We start from the raw sequence: 20,930 nt of genomic DNA, 5'->3' as shown, positions 1-20,930 counted from the left end.
TTCCCTGCCCTACCGCTGTGGTGGTTTTGGTTTTGCTATCTGCTATTCCTCTGGAAAAAAACCCAACCAAACAAAACATGGATCCATTTGGAATGCTGCAGCTTCCAAATGGCTGCCTGGAGGCTACAGCTTTGATTGTCTTTTCTCCTGGTTCCCATCAGGCGAATGCAGAGAAGCTTTGTCGCACTTACGAAGATCATCTGAATGAGACAAAAACGAAACTGGAGGAAATGACTCGCCTCATGAACGACCTCACTACTCAGAAGACAAAGCTCCAGAGTGAGAATGGTATGTGCACAGCCAGGCCAGACTGTTTCCCAGTGATTTACCAGGTGTGCCTCAGCACTGCATTGGTGAGCTGTATTGTGCAATGGCATCTGCTCTGAAGATGGCTGGGTTAGGATTGCTGAATGGAGCAGTAGCTTTGTGTCTTTTGACACTCATATCTTCAATATTTTTATCACCTTGGTGGGGAGACCTTGCCTCAGACTGCCTTTTAAAGCAAACCCATAACTGTATTTACCAGTATACTGTGATACCATCTCCTGAGCTGAAAGGGATGCACTGGCTAGGTACCCAGTTTGCGGAACAAAGACATGTACATCTATGTTGCAGTAGTAGAAGGAAGAGAAAGGAGTCAGCATACTGCTTCTGTCTTTATGGATGCCATCGTCCTCAGTGTGACCTTGGGCACTGCACTCTAGAAGATGCTTACATCCGACCAAAAATGCCACATATCCTCTAAGTGCTTGCTACCTTTTTAGCCATAGTTCTACTATTTAATCTCTGCATCCTCATCGGACAGCATGCTCTGTGTATTTACAAAGACATGTTTTTCATTTCCTGTGTGTGTCCTTGTTAGTTCTATGTATGCCTGTAAAGCTGCAGTTTCCACCTCGCAGTGATGCCCTCCATGTGATAAATCAGGTTTTCCTAACGTATCTCTCTGCTCTGTATGCTGGTCATTGGGAGGTTCTCAGTGTGCTTTGCAGCCCTCTGAAAAGAAGTCTGGAAAAGCATGTAAAGTAGTGGAGAAAAGTACAGACAAAACCAGCTACAACTGCACATGAAAGTAAGCATCAGCCTAGGCTGATCCATGAGCTGAACTAAAATTAATGAATTGGCAGCACAAAATAATAACAACAACAACAAAACACACACACACACACCCCCCAAAAAAAACATAACCCTAAGGAAAATATCCTGGTGAAGTGTCTGATGGTTACAGCTTCGGAAGAAGCTTCACAAATGGCCAGACACAATCACTGCTAGCTCTTATCCTCAGCAGAATTGGACAGGCAGGACTTTGATTTTTGTCTGGGCCTTTGTCATTTCATTATCTTACCTTTTCTTGGTTATATCCTTTGGCAGGTGAATTTATAAGACAACTTGAAGAGAAGGAGTCATTGATAAGTCAGCTGTCCCGCGGAAAAACATCATTTACGCAACAGATTGAGGAGCTTAAGAGGCAGCTGGAAGAGGAAACCAAGGTAATTCTTCGACTGTGTCCCATTCATTGAATTGAAATGGGGAAAATTGTTCATTTGTAGCCTGGATAAAGTCTGAAATGAAACATAGGAGTGAGAATGTTTCCTGGTAATTGTACTGACAAATGCTCCTGCCACTCACTGAGGCAAGTCACAAAAGAAGAGCTTGGGAGAATAATCAGCATCCATAATTGTTACATAAATCTTATCCAGTAGGATAGCCAAAATCTCAGATCTAGTATGCTTCTTCAAAGACGTTAAATTATCTTCAGTCTTAATAGCTTCCTCAGCATGTCACCAGTTAGGGATGACTCCAAATGCCTCTTACCTCACTTGATCCACACTGTCAAGCCTAGAAGCAAAAAGACAAAAAGGCTTAAGCCTCTGTTTGAGCTTCTAGGGCTGTTTGAGTTTTGCTGTAGGTAACCCTGCAGTGCTGTGACCTTTCTATCCCTGCAGTCCAAAAATGCCCTAGCTCATGCCCTGCAAGCAGCCAGGCATGACTGTGATCTCCTGCGGGAGCAGTATGAGGAGGAGCAAGAAGCCAAGGCAGAGCTGCAGCGGGCTCTCTCCAAGGGAAATGCAGAAGTGGCACAGTGGAGAACAAAGTATGAGACTGATGCCATTCAGAGGACTGAGGAGCTGGAGGATGCCAAGTAAGTGGATTACGTGGGTTTCATTGTGCCCTTGGCTGGCAGGATTGTGCTCTCTGTTGTTATAGTGTTAAGGAAATAGGACAAACTGGTTGGAAAAATCCCTCTGGCTTATTGATGTCATTTGTGGCTGTCCTCCTTTTCAATTTCTTGAGCAGGTCAGTGTTTCTGCTAAGCCCTTGTCTGGGGTGATGGATGTGGATACTGGGGTTTGTTTAAGAACTAAAAAGATTAGATTACCCCACTTGGTTATCTTGCACGCTCACTTGCTTCGTGTGGCCCAGTGCTATGCTCCCTTGGTCTTGACTTCCCCTCCCAGCAGGCAGATGATGGCTTCTCTGGAAAGGCAGGGTACAAAGTCATGTTGGCTTGTGCTGTGCAGCGCCACTCCCAGCTACCAGACTCAAGTGTTATTGCACAAGGTCTCTGAGCATCTCCAGCACCTCCCTCTGTGGGTCTCTGATCTGCAGAGTCTTCCCCACTTCCCACTTTCTTCACTTAGCATCTACATGCTCTTCTTTATGAGCACTCCTTTCTTTACAGAAGCTTTTCTTGCTGGGACTCCCAGTCTCCTGTTCTCCCAGTCTAAATACTCTCTGAACAAAAGCCCAAGGCATGACTGGACTTCTGCCTCATATCTCTTAACCGGAGGAACAGGACACTTTCATTTAGACCAAGTCTGATCTGAATTTACAACCAGACTATAGTGGTTACAGCTCGCAAGTAGCAAGCTGCTGCTTGAGAGTTCAATCTTTCAGTTTCAAATATTCAAACACTTACACACATATGCACAAAATTATGTGCCACATGGCAGCATTCATTATTTGAACTGGGTTTTTTTGCCTATCACAATCCCTTCTCTCTAGAGGCCTAATTTCCCCTTCCCTCCTCCTTACCCCCAGCTTTCCTTTTCAGAACTGATTTATTGAGACACTGCTTGGGATCAGTTTTTATTAGATACCATAGGAGTGGTGGCACTCAGCCATTTCACTGTCTCTTCCCACCTGGCAGGAAGAAGCTTGCTGCTCGCCTGCAAGAAGCTGAAGAAGCAATCGAGGCGGCCAATGCCAAGTGCTCGTCCCTGGAAAAGACAAAGCACAGGCTGCAGAACGAGCTGGAGGACATGATGATTGACCTGGAGAAGGCCAACTCAGCCGCTGCCTCCCTGGACAAGAAGCAGCGTGGGTTTGACAAGATCATCAATGACTGGAAGCAGAAGTACGAAGAGTCACAGGCTGAGCTGGAGGCTTCTCAGAAGGAGGCCCGTGGCCTCAGCACTGAGCTCTTCAAGCTGAAGAATGCCTACGAGGAGGCGCTGGACCATCTGGAGACATTGAAAAGGGAAAACAAGAACCTCCAAGGTAGGCTTCATTCTCGTCCCATGTCCAGTGTGAGAGCCACACCGCAGCACAGCTGGAAGGATGCAGGTGTCCCATAGCAGCTGTGGGGAAAGGCGTTCATCTCATCCTTGAGACTAGCTTTCTGTTATGTTTGGAGGCACTGGCTGATGCTGGCGATGAAGGCTTTAAACATAGTAATGGGTACAGACAGAGAGCAGGCTTCCCTTTGCTCACCTGTCCATGAAGCTCACTGGCAGAGGTGCCAGTCTGGAGAGGAGCAAGAAAGATGAAGCCTAGACAGCTCCCAAAGCAGAGTGCAGTGCAGCTGGCCTACAGAACACAGATTAAAACTAAACCACTATAACCACCTCAAAAAGTGTGTACTTTCAGTTGGTCAAGTAAAAGAAGTTGCTGTAACTGAAAGTAAGGCAGCGCTTGTGTACAGACAAGCCCTTGAGGTAGCAGCTTGAGGCACAGGTCTGTGACTTGCAGTATGTTCGGGACACACGGATGCCTAAATCCATCCTTTTTTTCGTTTCAGAGGAGATTTCTGATCTGACCAATCAGATCAGTGAAGGAAACAAGAGCCTCCATGAGATAGAAAAAATCAAGAAACAGGTTGAACAAGAAAAGTCAGAAGTTCAGCTGGCTCTGGAAGAAGCAGAGGTAAGGAAAGAAAGCTCAAAGGGAGAGGAAAGGGTGTCTTCCCTTTTCGTCTTCTCAACAACATAGCCAGTGTTTTGACTATAAGCAAGCGCACCCTCTCTGCAGTCAGCTCCTCCAGCCTTGCTAGCCAGTAGAGAGACTGATGACTTTTGGAGATGTCAGCTCTAAGACCATCAGTCTTAGACTATCAAAGGAGGTGCCTTGTAGGTTTTGGGGTTTTGTTGTTGTGTTGTGGGGGTTTTTTTCCCCCCTTTCAGGAAGCTCAGGCATCTTCTGCACACTTCCTGAAAATCCAGTTCTTGCTTACTTCAGCACAGGGTATTTCAGTCTTTCAGGAAGCAGGAACTGCTGAGAATTATGGTCTTATACTGTTTTATCAGATATTTTTAGTGTCTGGTTTCCAACAGCAAATTCACCACCTCCTGGTTTTAGAGAAGAAGAAACCAAACCTCCTGATGACGTTAAGTTTTATAAGGTCATAAATATTGCATTGGGTACTGCAGGCTCCTTAAAAGAAATGGTAGCAGTCCCAAACCAAATGAAAACAGGCCACTTGGAAAATCTTTGACTCCCTGTAGGAGTTTCATAAAGACATGTAGCATCTCTGCATTAATTTCTATAGTGACAAGTCTGCACGTACCCAAGAGGGATGCCTCATCCCAGTTTTCAACAAGCAAACCACAATACAGGACAAGTCAACTGGCAATCCTGGTTATCCACCCAATTGTCAGCTTTTTGGCAGTCTGCTACATTGCAAAGCTAAGAAGGGGAGTAGGTGTTGCAGGCTGGAAGCAATACAGCAGACAGCAAGAGATTTTTAGTGAAGGCTGCATTTATCTGGAATTGTACTCTAAATAATATCTGCTAAAACAAGCATCACCCAGTGACAGGGATCCATTAATACCTTACATGCTGTGCAACCTCTTTTGTCTGTTACAGGATGCTTTATACTTTGCAGGAATTTCACAGCCAAATAAACAGGTCTCATGATCAGAGCAGAGGAAAGGCTTGCCTTTCTTCCACAGCTCTGAGATGTGGAGAGTGTTTATATACTCTTATCAATATCTTTTTCCAGGAAAGAATACATCAGTTCCTGAGGGATTGAAGTGACACACTTTACTTTTCTGGGCTGTGTGGAATGGCTTCCTAAAGCTAGTGATATTAGGAACTAACAAAAGTAAAGTGGTGATGTATCTTACCTGAATTGTGAAAGAAAGGGTTTAATGCAGGTTTTCTCCCTTCCTTGTGGACTGGGGTCCCTGGCAGTCACCGCTGGTGACACAGTACTTCTGTGTGCTGTTCCCACTAATACGTTGCGGCTCCTACGCATGAAGTGTGGGTTTGACTGACCTATAGCTGCTGCATGACGACTGGAGTTGGCAAGGGTTTTGTACAGCTTTGTCTTCAGAAGATCCATTCTGTTCCCCTCATCTCTTGAGGGAATCCTGTGCAATTCTGCCCTTCAGAGAGCACTTCCAAAATACATGGTGCTCAATTCTGCGCTTTCCTTCCCAGTTTGATGCGAGCAGTAAGGAGGCAGAATGCCACTGAGGCTGGTTATGTAAGACCTGGAAGTCAGAGGCTCTGTTATTTCACTAGGGGCTATTAGCTTAGTTCTTGAAATGTAGGAACAGAGATGTAGGAACAAGCCTCTCCTGTTTCATAGACTTGTCTTCATGTTAAGTGGAAAGAGCAGACAGAGTATTTTTGCACTCTGTCACATAGAGCTGATGTCTGTTATTTCTTTCCTTCAAGTCACATTGCCCAATAAGATTGTATAACTGGGAGGCTTTCAACACTTCATGATTTGGAGAGAGCTTTGTGCTCTGGGGGATGTGTGGATCCCCTTCACCCTCCCAGCTACCATCTTGGTTTAGCTTTTGACTATCTCTTAGAGGCCCACGAGGGTGCCCATACAGGGGTGTGAAACAGAGAACATCTGTTGATATCAAAACCATGTAGGCAGGGCCTAAGGTGGGTTTTGGTTTTGTTTCTGTGAACCATGGATTCTTTAACAATTTGTCCTCTGAGGAGCTTGCTGCTCAGTTTTCCAACTGCCAAGTTACATTAGAAAGCAAATAAATGCATTGTTTTGCCATGTAAGTTGTTCATGTCCTTCCCTAGAGAGAGGCAATGAAGAAATAGTGCTGTTGGGAACGGGAAGAAAAGTGCGAAGGGATCATCTTTGTGCAGCAGTTTGTCATTTGAAAAACAAAACCAACCAGAGCCCAACTCCTGGTGTGCAAGCTCTTGGTGCTTTCTATTTCAGGGAGCTTTGGAGCATGAAGAAAGTAAGACCCTTCGGTTTCAGCTTGAACTTTCTCAGCTTAAAGCAGAGTTTGAAAGGAAACTGACAGAAAAGGAGGAAGAAATGGAAAATATAAGGTACTGTGCAGGAAACAGCGTGGGTTTTAAGGGGAAAGTCTCAAAAGACCAGAAACAGTCTCAAGACCCGAGCCATTCAAACGGACCATAGGTAGTTATGCCAGTGCAAGCAGCACTGCCTCAGCGATGCTCAAACCTGCTATCTGAACACAGTTAATTTATGCAGTCATAGCTACACTGATTGTGGGAGGACGTGAGGAGCTTGCCATTATGTGTACACCATTTAGGTAAGCAGGGAGAACTGCAGAGCTACAGAACGTATGAATTATAAAAGGAGAGGAGCTTGTGGGTGAAAGGGATAAACAGGAAAAATGGAAAGCAATTAGATGAGAGGAGGGCGATGTCTTTTGTCTCTCCCCTCCCACCCAGCACAAGTGGCAATCTGATTTTCAGCAGCGTATGTGCGCAGTCCCTCAGAAAACTCTGCTTTTGAATTAGTCAGTGTTGCAACGCTATCAATCCAAGCAGCGTGTCATTGTAGACAGGTTAAAGGGTACGGAAAGGGGAAGTCCAAGACCCACCTTGGCCAGGGTATATACAAGGGTTGATATGTCAATTGCTTCAAAGCCAAGAATGTTTCATCCCTTTCAGAAGATACTATCCCCATCAGAAGATGCTGTCTTCTGATGTCCTGCTGATGTCTGGATTACAGAGGTCTCAGGACAAGCTCTCCTAATAAGTGCTTTTTGCTTCAGTGTCGTTAGGAGTTGTTTTGCTGCTAAGCTGTTCAGCAGCCGTGCTGTGTTGCTCCCTGGGAGTCTAGGGCACAGTTCAGTATCTTGCTGAAGCAATAAGGCCCTCAAGGTTTTCCTTGTTGCCTCTGTAATTTCCCAGAACTCCTACGCTTTCAGCACAACTTGGCCAGAGCGAGATAAATGTTTCCCTGTGTGAGTCATGTTCTGTGCTTTGAGTTCTCTCTGCTTGTAAGAAGCAAAACTTTCATCGTGGGACTTGACTGTCATAGAGTCAAGAAAATTAAGCACCTGTCTGTATTTGTTTTGCCATCTTAAAATTGACACTAAGCTGCCTTTCGCATGGGGACAAGCCTGTTAATTGGGTAGGCTTAATCTCTTCCAACTTTAGATGTCCGTAACACAGGTTTCTGTTCCTGAATTCTTCCCCTTATAAGTAACGTAAGAAATGGCTTTTTTCCCAAGCGTACTTTAAGACACAATAAATTGTAGCCTACACATGCCATTTACTATAAAGAGCACTCAGAGTAACTAGCTTAGAATGTAGCTGCCTACCTTCACTTTGATTAATCCCCTCCACTAACGCCTTCATAAAAAGGCTGAGATGTTAAAACTTGATCCAGTAAACATCCATGCTTCAAGTGCTTCTTGCTATGGTCAAACCTCTGCTTGCCTGAGTTTAAAAGAGAGCTGAGAGAACTCCTTGCTCCCTTGTTGACAAAGGAAACATGGGAGAAGGATGATACAGGTGCTTACAGACCAGGAGCTAGCTGAGGGTGTGAAGCACACTAGCCAGTTAGAGAGCAGTGAGGCATTAGAAACCTATGCTACCTGAGACACTTTCAGCAAGTGCAGTACTGTTGCCTGTATGTCGTTCTACCTTCCTGCACAGAGAGGAAAATTGCTCCATTTGCCCTTCGTGTCCTTTCCAGGAGAAACCAGCAACGCGCCATAGATTCCCTGCAGTCCACCCTTGATTCTGAGGCCAGGAGCAGAAATGAGGCCATCCGGCTCAAGAAGAAGATGGAAGGGGACCTCAACGAGATGGAAATCCAGCTCAGCCATGCTAACAGGCATGCTGCAGAAGCAACAAAGTCAGCCCGTGGCTTGCAGACACAAATAAAGGTACTCTGACAACTACCAGTCCCAAGTAGTAAATGGCAGGTGTAGGCCAGGTTTCGTTAGCACAGAGCAAACAGCAACGGTGATGGTAATTAAGAGAGAAACTACTCCCAAGGATGTGCAGGGAAAGTCCTTATTGATTATGTCTGGCATAAGGGAATAGGGAAAATAGGATTTCTTCCAAGAGTTGCATACAAGCTGGATGAGATCCAGTTACAAAACCATTGCTGGCTACAGCCTCCTGCAGAGACAGAAAGCTACACCACGAGGAACTGAAAATCTGTGATTTTTCTTGTGAGCCTTCAAGTCCTTTAGAAGTGGAGCGTGTCAGTTGGCTGCAGTACAGGGAGGGTGCGTATTCAGCTTTGGTGTTTGCTTCAGCTTTGTAATAGCTTAAGAAAATGCTTTGCTAAGGCACCTCCTCTGTCATCGCCTCTCCCACACCGAAGCAGCTAGCACTGCCTCGGGCAGAACTGCGAGCTCTGATGGGTTTGAGCACACTGGCTTTTTCCCACCTTGCCCCACATATCACAGATGCTATCCAGCTTCCAGTGTGGAGGAAGCCCTTCTCCAATTAAGCAGCACTGAAATTCTCAAGGTGTGCCCTGTGCAACCTCTGCAAGCTGGGGTCCTCCTATGTAAGCACAGCGGCTTGCAGTGGAAATGCGCTGGTAAGAAACCAAACATCTGCTTTGTTATAGGAGCTTCAGGTGCAGCTGGATGACTCGGGGCACGTGAATGAAGACCTGAAGGAGCAGCTGGCGGTCTCTGACAGAAGGAACAACCTTCTCCAGTCGGAGCTGGACGAGCTGAGGGCTTTGCTGGACCAGACTGAGCGCGCGAGGAAGCTGGCAGAGCACGAACTGCTGGAAGCCACTGAACGTGTGAACCTGCTTCACACTCAGGTTGGCTTTTTTCTGTGCTCACTGGGTTTGAACTGAGCCTTGTCAGCGAATCACTGACAGTTTGTCCAGGGCTGTCACAGGTCAGACATACCTTGCCCTCCTTCAGGCTGAGACTGAGGGAGAGGAGGTAAGTCACTCTGTAGATACGCCACCTCCCTCCCTTCAAGGTAGCTGGAATTGATGAATCAGCCAACTGCTTAAAATGGTTTCCAGAAAAAGCAGTGCTGGAAGATAACCAGAGTAAATTTTCTTCCTTCTTCCATGCTGTAAAACCAGCTTCCCGCTTTAGTCAAGCCATGTCTGGGACGGTGGGGCGTTTCTTTGAAGGAGTGACACAGGCACTGTGTTGGTGCAGTTGGGATCTGGCAATGAGGGACTGCAGAGGCTGGGTTCTAACAACAGTTGTATTGTGCAGGGCAAGAAGCTACCCCCCCCACACCCGTCTGTGTCCGAGATCTTTGTTAAGAGGGGCCTTTGGGCTTGGATGGGTAGATCAAGATGGGCACTGCAGTTTTTACAGGGCCATGGAGGGGAATGACAGGACAAGGGGTAATGGGTTAAAACTTAAACAGGGAAAGTTTAGATTGGATATAAGGAAGAAGTTATTTCCTGTGAGGGTGGTGAGGCACTGGAATGGGTTGCCCAGGGAGGCTGTGAATGCTCCATCCCTGGCAGTGTTCAGGGCTAAGTTGGATGAAGCCTTGGGTGCCATGTTTTAGTGTGAGGTGTCCCTGCCCATGGCAGGGGGTTTGGAACTGGATCATCTTAAGGTCATTTGCAACCCTAACTATTCTATGATTCTATGACTTAACAGCATTTTTTGCTACAAAACTAAAGCTTCTCTTCATCATGGTCAGAAAGAAACGAAAATGAGCTACAGGCTGGCAACCTTTTGCAATGTTTCCTCCAGCCCATTGATGACATGGGGCTTCTCTTTCAATCGCCTCATTGACTAACTGATTATGGACCATTAGTTTCCCCAAAAGAAACTGCCTTATTAATTCTTCTGTTTCAGCCCATGGCTTATTTAGTTTATTTGAACCAAAACCTAAATATTTACGGCTTGGAGAGCATTTTTAACATTTCCTCAGTCTGAAACTACATATGCTCATCAAGCCCAGCCCTTGCCACGTACCTGGGTCTCCCTTCCCAAGTACTGCTCTCTGTAATCCAGGAGTTGCAAAAATCAGTCAGCCTTGGTGTGCTACGGTATTTAGAGGAGTTTTGTCTCTAATCATCACTTTTCCTCCTTTTCCACTGTTCCTTTGGGGAAAACCTAATAAAAGAACACAAGCCTCATCAATCAAAAGAAGAAGCTGGAGGGTGACATTTCCCAGATGCAGAATGAAGTGGAGGAATCGATCCAGGAGTGCAGGAACGCAGAGGAAAAAGCAAAGAAAGCGATCACAGATGTGAGTAGACTGATTCCTTGCTCACTTCTTTTCAGTCCTGCAAGGTCTTAGGACAGCCAAGAAAGTAATTCCCAGGTTGCCATTTCTGTGCTTGCTATAAAACTCGCATCCAAAGCACCCCACAGGTATCTGGAGGTAACTGATGAAACTACAGAATAAAGCAGACTAGAGCTGCAAAGAGAGGATGTGCCTTTTCCTGATGTTTAGGTTTTGGTTTTTGGGTTGGGTTGGTTTGGGTTGGTTTGCTGTGTGTGCTTGTCGTTGTTTTGGGTTTTTTTGAGGGAGCTGTTTTGGTTGGTTGGGTTTTATTTTCTCAGGAATGCAGTTTCCACTGATCCTCAGAGTCTCAGGGTCTTTGACTCAGGTAACTCATACACCCGGATGCGCTAAATCAGTTCAGTCTGGTCTAGTGCTGGTGTACACAGAATCTAATGCAAGGAACAAAGCTACTAAATCCCAAAGAGGTATCTTAGAACTAGGTGTCTATTGGGAAAACATGAGGCCTACGGTCCCAGGAGAAAACACAGTGCATTCTTCCTCTAGGGAAGATATAATTTGGGCAGGTATACTTTCATTTCCCACAGGCCTAGAGAGATCCATGTCCTGAGAGTTCAGCTGATGTATCACATCATACCAACAGATAAAAGCAAAGCTAAAACTGGAGGTTTCTGTGAGTTATGTGTCTGGAATGCCTGGACAAAGCCGTACCGTAGTCTTTATTGCTTGTCAGCTGAAGGCAATGTTACTGCCTGGCAGAGAAGATGCTGGTTGTCACTGATTCAGTTCCAGCTTGGATTGCAATGACTGCTGTCTTCTGATGACTGCTCAGTGATAGGTACCAATCTGTAAGCAGCTCTTGGTGGCAGGCACAAACATCAAAGCAGGAATGAGCTAATAGGCACCCTTGTTACCTGTCTCACAGAATGGTCAGGTACTATGCAAGATATTGACACCGAGCCTTCTATCCCAGCACAGGCTGCAGAAACTGCGTTCTTGTTACAGCTGCTCAGGCAGCTCTCATCTATGGCTGTGCAGGGGAAGTTGTCTCACAGTTCTTTTAAGCTACTACTTTTCAAGAGCTCCAAGTACCAAGATTTTGAGTAAGTTCTAGGAAAAACGTCTGCAGTGAATGGCACAAGCTTACTTGTAGCACTATAAATGAGGACACGATATAGCACACATACCAAAAGAAACAGAGAAAAAGAAAGGGAGGGGGTAATCTTAAATCACAGCATATTCTAATGCTGGTAAAAAAAGGCCTCCAAGGCTGTCCTTCCATTTTCTCTGGCCAGGTAAGATATACACACACCACATATGCTCTGGAGCTTTGGGTACAGTGAACGATCCAAATAGGAATAACCAAAGACGGATCTTCCATCATTTCTTCTGAGACATAATCCAGGAGCATAGGAAAGCTGCTGTAAAACGTGGTTGTTTTTCAGGCAGCAATGATGGCTGAGGAGCTTAAAAAGGAGCAGGATACTAGTGCTCACTTGGAGAGAATGAAGAAGAACATGGAGCAAACCATTAAAGACCTCCAGAAGCGACTGGATGAAGCAGAACAAATAGCCCTGAAAGGTGGCAAGAAGCAGATCCAGAAACTGGAATCCAGGGTAAGTTTGTGGTCCAACTTCAGATCACTTTCTCCTGCTTACAGACCTGGGACCAGTCAGGTACCCTGGGGCAGCCTGATTAAGTTCATAGAGGCCAAACTATGAATGGTTTCCTGTTTCCCAAAATTCAGGTGAGCAGTTCTTGGAGGCATGCTTCCCCTGCCTCATCCAGCCACATTAAGCTGTTGTAGCAGAGCAGACGACCAAGCCCTTGATTAACACCACCACCACCAAAAAAATCCCAGCATCAACAGCAAAAGCCTCTCCAGTACTTGCTTCATTTCAGTTACTTTGGCCTTCACAAAGTCTACTCCTTTGGCTGCCGATGCAGCTTAAATGCATTTATAAAAGCAGAATGGAAAGCTGTTTTGATCTGTTACAGAAATTTGACTCTATGCCGATGCTGAGAAAATGAGCTTTTCTTGAACTGTGACCCAATATCTGCTCCTTTATATGTATACAGCAAAATGGCAAGGAGGTTTCTGGTTTGGCAGGTTCGTGAGCTGGAGAATGAACTGGAGACTGAGCTCCGTCGCAATTCGGATGCCCAAAAGGGAGCCCGCAAGTTTGAGAGACGCATCAAAGAGCTGACTTACCAGGTATGCCGGGAGCTGTAGTAACCACTAGGATACTGGAAACAAATGTGGTCTCCCAGGCAGTGTCTAAAGTTACCTCAGTGTTTCAGTGAAGGACGGAGGATAGCATTACCAGAGCTTTCTGATTGCAGGAAGCTTCAGGGGTAGGAGGAACATCTCCCTAGGGCTACCATCATCTTGCCTGACTCATTCCTAATTCATTCATAATTCCTGATTCATTCATAGCTGGTGTTAGGAAGCCTCTATTGCTGGGATTTGGACAGTTTTAGCACAGTATTAATATGGAGCAGGCTTAGATGACTATTATTTTCACTGTGAGTGAAGAAAGAGCCCAGCTGTCTTTCAGCTGTGCTGATGTTGCTAAAAAGAGTCAGGAGGATTCAGCTGACTCTAATGCATCATTCAGTGTAGGGTTGCCCAGTCCCAGGGCTGTCACCTATGGCTGAGCAGCAAGGTCTAGTCTCCAGCCTCCTGCAGGTTTGCCAACAGCTGCTGTTGCTGCCTGCCTTTTGGAAAAGGTCTTCAGCACAGAACACTGATCCTTTTGCTTTCAACAGCATTCTTAAGAAGATAATCCCATCCATCTGCTGTAGGAGATTATTGAGCCTCCTAACTGTTGTTTGACTACTGTATGCAGAGGCTGACGGTTGTTCTCTTGGGATACAGTGCACGGGCAGAATTAGCCAGTCCTTCTGCTTATGGAGTGTGACAGCTTAAACCTGTCCCCTTTTACTAGAAATGCCTCCAAAACGGACTTTAAAATATGCAAATTACACATTTTGGGGCCTGCCCATAAGTCTGTTTCATTAAATAATGACTTGCTTTACAATGACAAGAGTGCTTCTCACTCCTGAGTGAGGAACTCTGTGCTTATGTATGTGTATACCTCTGAAAGAGCATGCATATATATACCTGTATTTATGTATGTCTATACTTACATACATATAAATGGAGAGGGCACTCTCTTTTAGCCCTGAGCTTTACTGATGTCTTCAATCATCCTATAGAAATTTTTCTCTCATCTATACATAGGGTGATCAAACAATATGGCTTGCTTGTACTTTGAACTATACACTTCTAGAACAGTATGTATAGCACCCATAGCTATTGCACTGTGGGAGATGCTTTAGGCCTTTTTACACTCTCAACCCCATGGTGTTTTGATACAGTCAGAAGAAGATAAGAAGAATCTGGCCAGGATGCAGGATCTGATTGACAAGCTCCAATTAAAAGTGAAGAGCTACAAGCACCAAGCAGAGGAAGCTGTAAGTAGCTATTTGGGCCTTTTTATCTGTGAGAAATCTGTTGTTCTAAATCCACAGTCTTCAATGCATAGAAGCTTTGAGTACAAATACACTTCTCACGAGTGTATTAATATTTGTATTTATATCCATATAAACCCTGTCTGTACAAATGTATTTATAATATATATATAAAATAAAGTATATAGCTTGTGTGTGGATTATATTTAAGAAAAGGTATTCGATTTTATCTTAAAATTGCAGTATCATTTGCAAGGGAAGGCAGGGAACAGGGAAGACTTTCTGCTCCTAGTCCCTCAGAAGGGATGTTGAGAGCCTCCCAGCTCACTTACCATGGAGAGTGCCATTGGAAACATGGGCTCTGTAAAACAACAATCTCAGCTCTCCAGGAGGCAAATGGTTCCCATAGGGCTGTTACCTCCTCACACTGAGCACTTCTCACCCACTTGAAATGAAAAGCTTTGTTTCGCATGGACAGGAGGAAATCAGCTGCACTGTTTTCTCTCACCAGGAAGCTCAAGCCAATCTGTACCTTTCCAAGTACAGAAAACAGCAACATGACCTGGATGATGCTGAAGAAAGGGCTGAAATAGCCGAATCTCAAGTTAATAAGCTGAGGAGCAAGTCACGAGATATCGGCATGAAAAAGGTATGGTTATGCTCTATGGGTATATGTGAGTGTTTAACACGCAAGAATGGATACTATGTATGCAGGAAGATCTGTTACAGGGACTAGAATTGTTGTTTGCTACATTTTTGAGTGTCAGTCTACCTGTTGTTTTAACATGAAGGTAAGCCTAACATTTAGGACAGCAACCTGATGCTTAGGCAAAATGCTCTCTGCCCTCTTGATGTTGTCATTTAATCTCTGTGTTCAGCAACCAGAAGTTTTAAAACCGGTGATTTTGGTTTGGTTTGGGTGGTTTTCTCTTTTTTCTTTCTTTTTTTCTCCTTTTTCCCAAGGGATATTTAAAAGCTCCATCTCTTTCTCACTCCATTGATGTGGCTTTCTATGTATGTGATACAGGCTGGGGATCACTGTGCTAGCAGATTGCCAGATATTTGAACATGGCTCTTTCACTGAACTTGTATTGATTTGAAGAGCTGGATGAGAAGAAAATACCAGTGATTAGTCACTTAGGTGCTGGGAAATCATTAGTACTTAGAAATGCATTTGTGGTGTTTCGCACTTGAGCAGAATGGTAGTAGAAAAATAGTGATGAGACTAAAAGGTGCCTAAGAACTTGGTCTGGAACTGAAAGCAAACCTTTGCTTATCTGTGCTTGCCTTGTGGGAGTGATAGAAAGTAAAGCTGGGTCAGTGCTTTACCTATTTCACTTGCAACTGAAGCAACCTGCCATGCTTAACGTCTTAAGTTTTATGGGGTTGACAGTTCCTGAGTCAAGGAAGAGGGGAAAAAAAACACCTTTTTGTATAATTTTTGTATTTTTATCCCACTTGATCCCAGCACCTTCCTCCTCTCTTCTGTACCCACTATTCTGTGGGAGGAAACGGTCCAGTTTCTGCTTTTATATTGGACTAATAAAGTCGCCTTCGACTGATCTAAATGATTGTGGCTCCGCTGACTAGAGCAGAGGTACACTAACACCGCGTGAAGATCTGACCTCTCACACATCCATGCACGATGAAAGCCGTGCTGTCGTTGAAGCTCAAAGTTTCACAGCTTTTAAGAGTAAAGAATTCCCACATATTCTTCTTTGTATGATTCCATATAAATAATATGGATACTGGAATAGGTGAACCATGACAGTAATTCATTTTTGTCTAATACTGCGTGCTGTTTAACACTGAGTACTTACTAGTACCCTCTTTCTGCCTCAGTTATGCAGAAGCTGTAGAAAGGTTTTTACTGCCTGCTTTTATTAGTCTGATGCTAGTAATGGCTGTAGCTGCCAGGAAACACTTTTGGGCAGTGAGTGCTGTCCCAAAAGTCATGACGCATCTCCACTGGGGAGAGAAAGGTGCTGGAGAGACTGCTTGAATTCTCTGGCATTAGAAATACCTTGGCTACTGCCACTAGAGCCCATGTTCCTGGAAACAGTGGGAGGTGGGAGTGATTCGGAACAACCACCACCACCTATTGAAACAGAGCTGTATAGAAGTCATCTGCTATCAAAGGGATGTGTGCTCTAGCATGAGGACAAGAAACCAGTATTATTAGCTGAAGCACGATGGCAAAGGTTGGCTCGGTTGGTGCTAGTCTATTTCAGATACAAACTCAGAAGAATTACTGAGGAGAAGCTTTTGTCATTTATTTGTGAACTTACTCTAACACCCCCTCAATGCTTCCATTTTTAACTGTTGTATGCTATCTCCATTTCATTTCAGGTTCATGAAGAGGAGTAAATGCAGTCCAAGCTGACAGATATGAGAAGATGCTCGATATAATCGGGCACAACTGAAAACAGATGTAGAGATAAATAAGCACTTACAGAAATAAACGTCAAGTGAAAATCCAAAGAGACTGCATAGTGTATTCCATTCATTTATTTCTGTTTCTGTTTTGCCAAGCCCCAGGGATCAATAAAGGATTACATCTTGCCAACAGCCCACTTCATTATGTTGGAACAAATACTAATTGGCAGATCTCTGACAAAATCAAAACCAAGGGCAAATCCAGTCATGCTTCACAGCGCTTACGTATTTCGCATGCAGACTGTTAAAGCAGCACAGATTAAAGCTGGGCAGGGCAGGGCACAGCATCAAACCTGGGATAACCCAGCTTCCCTCTGTCCTGCCAGTCGCAGTCTGTACAAGTTTTGTAGGAGAGCAGAAAGTCACCTCTTGCTTATGAACAGTTTAGAAGCTTCCACAGCTTCCAAAGCACTTTTGTTCGCCAGCTGCAGGAGAGATAGATAGGAGATGCTGTGGAGAGACGTGTTCCGTCAGGACCACCTGTACTCAGGAACAGGGTGTTCTCTTAGATCTTTTGAACAGGTACGTTGTCTCTGCTTGACATTAAGATACTTAATGAAGTGCAAAACAGGAACCCTTCTCCTTCCCTCATACTGGGGGGGGGGGGGGGAGAAAATCCCACAAAACTGATTCTTTTTCTATGGGAAGTTCTTTGCTGCCCCTTTAGCATACCCAAGTTCTCATGTTCCATGCTGACTCCCCACATTCAAGTGTCAATTGACTTATGTTTATTTCTTCTTTCTACCAGTTCAGTTGCTTGCTACCGTTGCTCAGACAATCGCATTTCCGTGTGGCTTGGAGAGAGACAGGGAAGGTGAAGGAACTCTGTTCTTTTCAGCAGCATTTGTGTGTGCAGAGAGGGATTTTCTCCCACTGTGTCAAGGTGCTCATAAGACTCCTTTTGCGTTTCTAGGAAGATAAAAAATGCTTGTAAGAAGTACTAATGTGTAAACTGAATCCCGTATGGGAACAGAACAAGACACACTCACTATCTAGTCAGTATTTTCCATTTTAACATTATCTGAGTAAAACAAACACAGAACCATAGAATAGTCAGGGTTGGAAAGGACCTTAAGATCATCCAGTTCCAACCCCCCTGCCATGGGCAGGGACACCTCACACTAAACCGTATCACCCAAGGCCTCGTCCAACCTGGTCTTGAACGTTGCCAGGGATGGAGCATTCACAGCTTCCCTGGGCAACCCATTCCAGTGCCTCACCACCCTCACAGGAAAGAACTTCCTCCTTATATCCAATCTAAACTTCCCCTGTTCAGGTTTTAACCCCCACATAACAGTGCAGAAACATTCCTGTTTCTTCCATGGACTGGGCAGGTGCTTGCATCTGTCTCCAGTAAACATACATGAATTTGAGCATCAGTTAAGTGTGTAACTCCTTGGAGGTGTTTGATGCTTTCCACTTCAGAAGCACGATGCTAGGTTCACAGGACAAAGAAGATCATGCTGGAATTTGAGCTGCAAGAAAGTGTGTTTGTCTGACTTAACTGTTTGCTTTAACTCCCCTCCTCTAGCTCGCATATAGCTACTGCCATTTAAAACACACCTGACATCAAGTTTTCAGGCTGTAACTAAGCTACAATAGGGGAGGAGGAAGGAAATAAAGAATATGCAGTTCTTATCACCTATTCTAGCCCTTTCTCTGCTATGTTGCCTCTTTTTCAGGTACTACCGGCTTGCTTCAAGTTCTCATTAGTGCCTGGTCTTTTAGGTGATTGTAATTGCATAAAATGCTTATGTTACTGTTGGAACGTTTGGGGATTCTTTTTTTTCCCCTTTGGGCTGCATCCCAAACATTCTATTTCTGAACAAATCTCTACCTTGTTTGCACTTTAATTATAGAAATATGGAGTCTATCTATCTTTTTTAACCTTCAGTAAGAGTTTTCAAGAGCTAGGAAAGCAATCAGGAAGTCCCAGTCTTGAAACTGGAGACGGAAATAACTGTTAACTAAGACTTCACCACTGGAAATGTACTCCAGCTCATAAAAAACACAGGCATGCATATAAACATACAACCCCAGGTGTAAAACACCACCTGCTGTGTAGAGTGAAAGCTTTGAAAGCAACAACTGTGTGTTCTCCTCAACGTTTCTTCTGCAGGCAAATTCCTATCACACCTTAGGGCTTCCCTGTCACCTTTAAAGACCATATTTGCTATCAGCAGAGCATCTAAGACATGATCCTGAGAGTCTCCCTGTGTCCTCAGCTCTGAGGGCCGTTGGTGGTAACTGAGGGCAGCCACTGCTTTTGAGACCCTTGCCATAGGAAGCTGCTGACTGAAAACAAGAAACTTCAGGTCTTTAAATAAATCCATCTTGAGTAACGTTTCTTTCTCCACGGGACAACAATAATAAAACCTCCCTTCTACACCCTTGTATTAATTGCTCAAGGTGATGTTTCTCGCTCTGTCTGACTGTCGCTTTGGCTCTGCGGTCCCCTTGCCGGTGCCCATCTCCAAACTGGAAGGAGGGGCAACTTCCCAACTTGCAGAGCTCTCACAGTAAGCGTTGTGTAGTGAGGCACTGAAGCATTGCACAGATACTCTCCACTGCTGCTTGCAGTGAGATCATCCAAGATCAGCGAAAAATCACTTTGGTTAATCCGGACTCGAGGCTGGCAGGAGTGAGATGTGCCATTGTAGGAGGCCAGCACTGAAATCACTGCGTTTCTGTGAGACCTTCACTGACAGCAGTCTCATTGCTAAATCCACAAGGAATTGCAGTGCTGCTTCCTCCCGCATTAGACAGCTGGTCTGAAACAGATAATCGAAGAACTCCCTGCAACTTCCTTGGAAAGTACTGTGCAGGTTATCTAGACATGTTCTGACTCTCTTCTGGAGTCTGATACAACTACAGACCAACATAAAAACACATGTCATGATTTTGGTATACTCAAGCATCACAGTATATTTCCAGAAGCATCTGAAGATTTTAAAAGCAAACCTATCTTGCATCAAAAAATATCCAATTGGTACCTGATACCAATAAATAACATAATCTAATGTCAAAAATACCTAATTTGGCATCATATACCAAATTATGGTGGTGTCATTTGCCTGCTTCTGCTTTAACTGGGGGGCTCAAAAATGAAAGTGATTCAGTCTGGTCTAAGCCACAAGTGAAGTAGCATGAAATTCCACATGTTGGGAGCAGAGGCAAAATGCAACTTTCACATTTGAAGCGCAAAGGATAAAACTGTTACAATGCAATTGCATTAACAGACTAAAAGCTTGTATTTAGTTAGAAACGATTTTCAGCTCTGGCGGACTTAGGTACTTCACACGTGTGAAACACAATGAATGCATAGCTTTAAAGAAAGGAAGGAAAGAGCAGGTTCAGTGGAACTAACAGCTAATATATGACATACCAGTGTCAGACAAATTAATATCACAGCACAGCTACCGATGTGACAGCAGGGATTTGCTGCAAAGGAAGCAAAACCAGAGGAGACTGTGGAGCGTGGCAATCTGCTGCAGAAGGAACTATATGTTATTCTGACACTTGCTTTCGGTGTGTGGGGCTGAATGATCAGAGCTGCAGGACTGAAACCCATGAGGACAAACCAAAACTGTACCCCACTGTGCTATTTTACAAGGAAAAGGAAAGCAGTATGTTTTCAGGGTGTTCTAGCAGGAGGATAGATGGATGCAGGGAAATTCAAACACATGAGATATGCCTTTTTCTCCTGTGGATCAGAAGGATAGATTAACAAAATAGACAGTTACAGGGCTCTTGTGGCTTTGTACCATACTTGAAACCTTCCATGTTGTAAGCTGTCCTACGTAAACTGAAAACTGCACTCATGTTCTGAAGCACATGCAGTGGATTAGGAACTGAGAGTGTCTGGGTACACTTTACAGGGAAATCAGGGCAATGGAAGCAGCCATGCACATCTCACAAGGGAACTGCTCTTGATCCAATGAAACAAGTATTCCCTAAGAAACAGGAGAGCTTGAAATGTACCAGTTATTTACTTGAACTGAATTTCCAGTGAAGCTGAGGAGGAGGATAAAATGGTGAGTTAAAATCTCATAGTCCTTTTTTCCTTAACTAACAAAATGAGCTGCGGATTGCTCAAACATGAACAGTGCTTGCTGCTCTCCACTCCCATGCACCCCCAGCACTCAACCTCGGCAATTAAGGATGCACTTGAAGGGAAGTACAATGAACCCAGGACACTCTCCCTTCATGTCTTCTCCAGTTCACAATAGACTCATGCTAAACTGACAGCATGAAATGAGGGGAGAAAACCTGTTTAAGCACAAACAAAAGATGTACTCTCATTATATAATTCCCTTTGTACAGTTTATTAAGGACTGTCGTTCCTTTGCATCATGACTTTT

At 44.5% G+C, this 20,930-nt stretch overlaps 1 protein-coding gene across 2 annotated transcripts in view; it reads left to right on the top strand.

Annotated features, from left to right (window-relative positions):
• Positions 1-20,930, top strand: part of MYH15 (myosin heavy chain 15) — an 89,647-nt gene that overhangs the window by 32,241 nt on the left and 36,476 nt on the right. Inside the window, exons 30-43 of one of the 2 annotated variants that reach the window (XM_062623899.1) lie at positions 162-288; positions 1,372-1,490; positions 1,947-2,143; positions 3,152-3,501; positions 4,022-4,146; positions 6,416-6,531; positions 8,156-8,348; positions 9,047-9,250; positions 10,537-10,662; positions 12,105-12,275; positions 12,770-12,874; positions 14,041-14,136; positions 14,645-14,782; positions 16,483-16,614. In XM_062623899.1, the coding sequence (XP_062479883.1) occupies positions 162-288; positions 1,372-1,490; positions 1,947-2,143; positions 3,152-3,501; positions 4,022-4,146; positions 6,416-6,531; positions 8,156-8,348; positions 9,047-9,250; positions 10,537-10,662; positions 12,105-12,275; positions 12,770-12,874; positions 14,041-14,136; positions 14,645-14,782; positions 16,483-16,500 (2,085 nt within the window). In that variant the 3' untranslated portion in view covers positions 16,501-16,614. Of the gene's footprint in view, positions 1-161; positions 289-1,371; positions 1,491-1,946; positions 2,144-3,151; positions 3,502-4,021; positions 4,147-6,415; positions 6,555-8,155; positions 8,349-9,046; positions 9,251-10,536; positions 10,663-12,104; positions 12,276-12,769; positions 12,875-14,040; positions 14,137-14,644; positions 14,783-16,482; positions 16,615-20,930 lie in introns of those variants that run through there. The other variant, XM_062623900.1, reaches the window with a different exon arrangement.

Source organism: Pezoporus occidentalis, unplaced genomic scaffold (genome assembly GCF_034315485.1).
Source record: "Pezoporus occidentalis ecotype Australia unplaced genomic scaffold, CSIRO_AGI_Poc_V1 ctg26, whole genome shotgun sequence".
NCBI lineage: Eukaryota > Metazoa > Chordata > Aves > Psittaciformes > Psittacidae > Pezoporus > Pezoporus occidentalis.
The sequence above is the reverse complement of the archived record's forward strand: the minus strand, read 5'-3'. Positions and strand labels throughout refer to the sequence as shown.